The 7,711-nt window shown below is 37.4% G+C and overlaps 1 protein-coding gene across 1 annotated transcript in view; it reads right to left on the reverse strand.

The window, feature by feature from the left end:
- The window catches only part of LOC111861864 (protein sidekick), a gene marked incomplete in the record, with an annotated part of 210,972 nt that overhangs the window by 71,692 nt on the left and 131,569 nt on the right, over positions 1 to 7,711 (reverse strand). Inside the window, 1 exon segment of the mRNA XM_033750483.1 lies at positions 1,979 to 2,105. Within this exon segment, the coding sequence (XP_033606374.1) occupies positions 1,979 to 2,105 (127 nt within the window).

Genomic DNA, 7,711 nt, shown 5'->3' on the forward strand with positions numbered 1-7,711 from the left:
GTGCCACATCCCAGAAGACGGCATTCTTCAAAACCTGTCAGTTGGTAACTCAGTTGAGATTCAAACCAAGTATCTCCCAAACATGAGTCTGGGGCATCCTCACCATGCCAACATATGCGGTACCAATAATGCTGTTGGCCTGATCAATGAGTGTACAAATTGAGTTAAAACAAAATTAGAAAGATCAGGGTGTTTTAGACTCAGTAGTGAGGTGAAGCAATAGAACTGTCATGACAGATGAAATTGCTAATAAAGTTAGAGAAGAATGCAGAAGACCAGACACAAAAAGTAACATTTGCAAAGGTTGTGTTCATTATCAAAATTTAATGCACTTTAGGTAAATAAATGTTGTATACTCAAAGGACCATATAAAACACATAAATACGTTGCACGGGAAAAGTGCAGGGCTTTTAATGTTAAACCAGGTGGTATATAAATTTACAAATTTGCTTTTAAGGGTTATATCTAAATAAAAATATAACTTAGCACACAATTGCTATTTATTTCTCATGGGCTTTATTCACAAGAGTGAGGAATCACCCAGGACAATTATATTTTCTAAAATTAACAGGCCATGGAGGCCAGTAGGGTTGTGAGACATCGAGGCTCATGCATGGCAGTGCAGTTAACAGCCTTACATGCCAGCTGCCTTTACCCCCAGGAATATACCTGATACTCAATTCTGTTAGAAACTGAGTCAACCCCAGGGCCATAGTGTGGCTTGAAGGATTAGGTCAATTGAAAATAATCCAATGACCTCATTGGGAATTGAACCCACAAACTTCTGGCTTCTAGCATAGTGCCCCACATATATGTAAGCATGTAAATTATCTCTAAGAGCACCACAGTAATATAACAGCAACATAAACAGTGAAATTAAATTAACAAAGGAAACATTAAAAATTAGTAACAGCCAGCAAATTCCTCTGTAGAAAACAGCATTATTAAGGCTGAGAATACATATGAAGTGGAAAATTGATGCAACAGGATGCTAAAATATAACATTGCTTTCAAGTCTCTTTATATCTAGTCACTGAACTCACTACAGTTAAATGTTATTTATCATAAATGGCAGCTTCCCTTGTCAATATCACAATATTGTCACATGTATAGGGTAGGCATGACAAAAATAATGGGTTCTACTTTGGAAGATTGGATTGGTTACAAGTTCTCTTAATCATGCTTAAATACAGGCAATACAGTGCTACTGCTGAATCTGTCTTCGCAGGAAATTGTTTACCAACATGTTGCCTAGCAATGGGTGTACATGCAACAATATATAGCAGCTCAAATTTTAAAGCAACAATGATGCTCAAATTAGGAAACTAAAATTTAGTCAAATAATGGAATTGAGGATGCAAATTATATCCAAAAACTCACCTGCAACACACATTGCTTTAAGAACTGTGGCAACAGTACATATTGGCAAGATTACAGATTAAAATTCATAATATCTTTATGTGTTCTCACTATATCAATGGTAAGAAACAAGAAACGGACAGGAAGAAACAGGAAAATTATACTCTTGTTGTGCATTACATCTAAAGTAAAAGGTAAAGTTAATTAATTAAGCACCATAGATTGCAGATATATGGCAAAGTGGAGGTATAGCTCCACCATTCTTAACCTGAGCACTAGATGGGAGTAGCCAAATTCATGCCCTGTCCATTCTAACCCCAGGAAAACAATCTCTGGTTCTCACTGTGAAGAAGGACAGGCCCACGAGACCGTCTGGATGCCATGAAGAAAAAACGAAAATCTCTTGCCCCTACCAGACACTCAACCCTAATTTCTCAGTCTTCCAGCCCACAGCCTAATCACTATACCTACTCATAATNACAGCAAGGTTATCTCATATGCCTTCTCTTATTGTTCCAAAATTAGGAAAGTAGACTATAGAGAACAGACTGCAGTAGATGTACGCCACTGTTAGGAATACATAGCCCAACTGTTGTGTAACTGAATCTTCTGTACTCACTCATTATTGTGGAACCATGCAATGTCAAATGGGACAGTTGGATCACTTGACACTTTACACTGAAGTGTAGCTGTGTGACCCAGCAAAACCTGAGTGTCCACTGGAGGCTGGATAATCTGTGTTCTCACTGTGGTCAGAGAAACAGAACAGTATGTCATGTACCACAGTCCAAACAACATACAAAATATTAAGCTTATACTCTTCTGGGATGTGACATCATATAGCATAGAAGACAGGTACCAACACTTCAAAACAACCTGCCATCTCTGCTGTCAGGACAGAAGAGTACCCACCACTGTTACTGTCAACACAAGGTGCAGTGGACTTAGTCAAGTGCACTACCTTATGTAAGGATTGTACGTAGTGCGTTCAAGTTCTAAGGTCTCCGATTTTTTCTCACACAATAATCACACAAAAAATTTGAAACTTCTGTCACTTTTCAACCTAATCTCCCTGCAGCCGTACACATTTTTCACAATATCAACGCCATGATTCCATGGCCACTGCGAACGCTTCTGTAGGAGTGTGTTTTGACCACTGGAAAATCGCTGATGCAATAGCGGCATGACTGGTGAATGTGCGACCACGGAGAGTGTCTTTCATCGTTGGGAAAAGCCAAAAATCGCTAGGAGCCAGGTCAGGTGAGTAGGGAGCATGAGAAACCACTTCAAGGTTGTTTTCACGAAGAAACTGCTGCATCACATATGCCCGATGCGCTGGTGCATTGTCCTGGTGAAAGAGCACACGTGCAGCCTTTTCCGGCCGTTTTTCTCGCAGTGCTGGATGGAGTTTGTTCTTCAAAACATCTTGGTAGGATGCACCTGTCACCATAGTGCCCTTTGGAATGCAATGAGTAAGGATTACGCCATCGCTCTCCCAAAACATGGCCACCATCATTTTTCCAGCACTGGCGCTTACCCGAAATTGTTTGGTGGCGGTGAGTCTCTGTGCTTCCATTGAGCTGACTGGCGTTTTGTTTCAGGATTGAAAAACGGCATCCACATCTCATCCATTGTCACAATTGATGAAAAGAAAGTCCCATTCATGCCTTCATCATGTGTCAACATCACCTGGCACCACACAAGTGGAGAAAACGAATGATTACTCGCTGTTCTTGTAACGAAAACGTCGCCATTTTAAGTATCAAAAACACTTCTCACGCTCGCGGCCGCCACTAGAGTTTTGTGTGCCGTACAGTGCTGTCATCTCTGTCACGCATTCACAAAGAGTACACATGTATATTAAACTAAACCGCATGTGCCTATCTGCTCCCAGTCCTGAGAAAAAAAAATTGGAGACCTCAGAACTTGAACGCCCCTCGTACAGTGTTTACGAGGTGGCATCTGAAAGTTCCCAGACTGTTGTAACTGCCTTGGTGAAAGAAAATGAGAGGGGAGGCCAAGGTTGCACTTCCACAAGCCTATTGCATTAGTCTTCCACATGAAGACTGTGAACATGCATTGTTTCTACAAGAGTGCTTTTTTTGACTTTGTGTTTCATTTTGTCTGTGATGGATGGCAAAATCGAGCAACATGTCTGCATCAAGTTTTGTGTGAAGCTTGGTAAATCTGCTACTGAAACCCTTCATGAGGCTTTTGGAGAACATTCTTTAAGTCAAACATCAGTTTTTGAATGGTATTCACGTTTCAAGGCCAGTCATGTGACAAACGTTCAGGGCGACCAAGCACCTGCAAAACGACAGAAAATGTTGAAAAAATTCCTTGTTCCTCCTAACACTACAGTAAACTCTGAATTTTACTGTGATTAGCATCCATTGTATATCTTCCATCAAAATTGCAACACTTTTACATTCTACACTTCAACATTACATGTTTCGGCCTCAAATGGCCATCTTCAGGTGTTTTTATGTTACAGGTATTTTACTAAAACTGTGTTAAAAACTGCTACACTGTTTTAATTCATGTTAAAATCACACACTGTAGACTTTTTAAGTAAAACGAGATAAAATCATTTAAAATTTCTGTTGCATATTATTTCACCTCACCCAGGGTGTTGTCATTTTCGTAAATGTATCAAGGTGTTTTTCTTGGCAGCTTGTCCCTCATGTTCATGGTCTACTTTCAGTTTTTGACTGTCATCTGTAATTTATAAATTCCTATATTAATGTTGTTTTCTATTTGTTGTTGTTGTTGTTGTTATTATGTTATGTTTGTTTACTTTTTTTACTCACATGCTCCTGGTTTGTGTGCACTTCCTCCTCAATGTGTGGTGTTGTCTTTACTAGTGCCGATGTGGTATGTTTGTTCCTGTATTTATGTGCCCTGGTTGTGAGGAGTGGGGTGAAATGGGGGAGGGGTGGGGGGATAGTGTTATGTTGTGTAATTTTGTATAGTATTTCAAATATAGTGTTGTGTGCGTCAATGTTTGTGTCAGTCATATGTAAATCTTTTTTACTAATTTGGTAAATATGGTATTTCTCAAGTGTATTTAGATGTTTTCGTTTTTTCTCCATTGTTATGGTTTCCATGGTGTCTGTTATTGTGCCGTACCTGTGTCCGGTATTCAATATATGAATTGAATATCCTGAGTTACTATTGTTATTTTTTATGTCGTGAATGTGTTCTTTACATCTGGTTTTGAATGTTCTCCCTGTTTGTCCAACATATTTCAATTGGCAATCTAAACATTTCATTTGAAGGACTCCACCTCTATTATACTTATCTATTTGTGACTGTGGCTTTAGTATATTTTGTATTGTGTTTCGCGTACAGAAAGCCACGTTTATTTCCGTATCTCAAAAAAGTTTTGTGATTATTCTTACTTCCTTTCCACTATACATAAAGGCTACCGTTTCTTGTTGCTGTGAGTTTTCTTGTGTGTTTTGTTTTTGTTTCTTCTGGGGGAGGGGGTTATTGCTAGTTAATTTTACATCATATTCATTATTGTGTGAATTTGAATTGTGTTCATTTCTTTGTCTTTTGCCTTTCTTGTTATTGGGTATGTATACAATCGATTTAGTAAATAGTTTATGCCTGATCGTTTGTGTTCGTGTGGGTGGCATGAACTGTTTGGTATTATAATGCCAGTTTGCGTAGGTTTTCGATATATTACAAATTCAAGGTTTTTGTCATTTTGATGTATTACTAGATCTAGGAACCTGATAGACTGATGATCTTCTTTCTCCATGGTTAAATTTATAGTTGGTTGTGTTTTGTTGAACTCATTAAGTGTGTCACCAATATTTGTTTTATTTTGATCATATATTATCAATATGTCATCAATGTATCTAAAATATGCAATTATTTGATGTTTTATTAGGATGGAATATATCTGTGTGTGCTCCATATGTTGTATGTATGTTTCTGCCAGTATTGATGATGTTGGTGCTCCCATTGGTAGTCTGTCTATTTGTTTGTAATATTCTTGGTCAAATTGGAAATAATTTTGTTCAGTTATTATACTTAACATTTTTATGATTTCTTTTTGTACATTCATCTCAGTTCCTAGATTTTCTAGTGTTTTATTTATTATGTTTTTAATACCCATTTTCGGTATGTTTGTATACATATTCTCTATATCAAATGAGCAAAGTTTCATATCCTTGTTTAGCACGATGTCTTATGTCTGTCATTAGCTACATGGAATTACAAACATTATATGTATTTGGTAATTGTAAGTAACTGTTTAATGTTTTTGCTAGTTGTTTTGCCTATTCGTAAGCAGGGGCATTTTTCCAATTGATTATAGGTCTAATAGGTGTGCTTTGTTTATGTAGTTTTATTGTAGCATGTAGATTCGGGGCTATGGGATTCATATTTGTGTATCTCCATCTGTGTTCTTTTTGTATGATGTTATTACAATGTTTTAATAATTGTTTTACGATTTTCTGGTATTGTTGGATTGGATCGTTTTTTATCTTTTGAAACTGGTTATCTTGTATGAAGCTTTTCACTTTGTGTTTGTACTCATCTTGTGTCAATATCACTAGTGTTTTTCCTTTGTCGGCTTTAGTTAGTATCAGTTTATTCTTAGAAATTTTGTTTTTTATGTTCATTATTTGTTTCCATTCATCTTTATTTTTTTTGCTGTTTGTGTTATTATTCCTATTAATACCTTTTATCTTTTTCGCCATGGCATGCCTATAGTAATTTTGTTCTGTTATATGAAGTTTACTTATTGCTGTTTCAGTTTCAAGGGCTAATGTTTTGATCCATTTCTTATTCTTTTGGTGTAAATTGTATTTCAAACCTTTGTTTAATAATTGTATTTCTTCGTGTGTGAATTGTATGTTTGTGCAGTTTTCCACTCTAGTATATTTGGTGTTACTGTTTGTTTTATCTGTATTTTGGGTTTTAATCATGTGTGTCAAATTTTCTTGTTATTTGTGGTACACTTTCTTTATTTCTTGTTGTAATTTATGATTTATGGATTTTTCAGGGTTATCCCATGTCTGTTGCCATATGTTTTCATTGTGTATGTGGGCATGGTACAGTTGTGTATTTAATTGCTGCTTCTTTTTATATAGGAATTTTATGTTTACTGTGATGTTTTCAGACACTTGAGAGAAAATGCGCGCTGAAAAAGACTGGAACTTCGGCGCAACCACAACTGGCTCTTTCATCGTGACGTGCCCACCCACACATTCATGAAACCCCCAGAGTTTGTGACTAACAACAAGACTGTTATCATTCCCCATCCTCCCTACTTGCCAGACTTAGCCCCTGTGATTTTGTAAGATTTGAGGCTTTCACGGCGGTGACTATGAAGAAAGCAGTCTTCTGGGATTTGGCACCGCGTATATGTGGTGTTAACTGACGTTCCTCCGAAATGTCAGTTAACACCACATATACACGGTGCCAAATCCCAGAAGACTGCTTTCTCCCTGTGATTTTGTTTTGAATCCCAAATTGAAAATGAAACTGAAGCAATGACATTTTGAAACACTGTCTGACATCCAAGGTACTTGACACCACTAAGGAAAACGACTACCATGGTGCCTTTGAAGCATGGAAAAAATTATAATATGGTTGTATACGTTCCCAATGAGACTATTTTGAAGAAGATGGCAGCAAAAATTGAGTAAATTAAACCAGAATTTCTTTTTTGACTTAGCCCAGGAACTTACTGATAGAACCTTGTATAGGGTGCAGCTGCTACTTCTTGCCATAATTCTCCTCGCATGAAACACAGAGACCAGATCTAAACACGCAGTCTCTACCAACCTAAATGGTGCCACACGCCCAGAAAACCACAGCCTGAATACATAGAACGCCAAATTTAAGGTTTCTTTGGGGATCAGTGGATTTCAACATTAAACAGAGGAAATTCTTATACAAAAGAGATATAACAGAGTGATTATTTATGTGGGATCCTTGAAATCCATTGTTAAATAAGGGAAAACATTAAATTGAGGAACATTAAATGGGCATTAACACTGTATTCACCACTGCAAGAACCTCAAACACCAGTACAGAAAATAAAGTACAGTCAACTCTCAATTATCCGGGGGCGGATTAACCAGTTTGCGGCTTAACCAGGGCTACTGAGGCTTTTTTGAGGCTTATATGTTGTTTAATATTCATTCACTTTTGTTTCACATGGTGAGTTGTAACACTATTTTCGCACTAGTGTGAACCAAGCTCTGCATTCTTTGGTCCCATTATGCTAACACAATGTTCTAGGGTAGGGGTGAAAGAATGCAAGGATTTGTGGAAAGTTTCAAGGACAGATACACTGCCCCAGTTGGTCTCTTTGTATCGATCTTCAAGTGCA

The sequence above is a fragment of the Cryptotermes secundus genome, unplaced genomic scaffold (genome assembly GCF_002891405.2).
Source record: "Cryptotermes secundus unplaced genomic scaffold, Csec_1.0 scaffold1258, whole genome shotgun sequence".
In the NCBI taxonomy this organism is placed as follows: Eukaryota; Metazoa; Arthropoda; class Insecta; order Blattodea; family Kalotermitidae; genus Cryptotermes; species Cryptotermes secundus.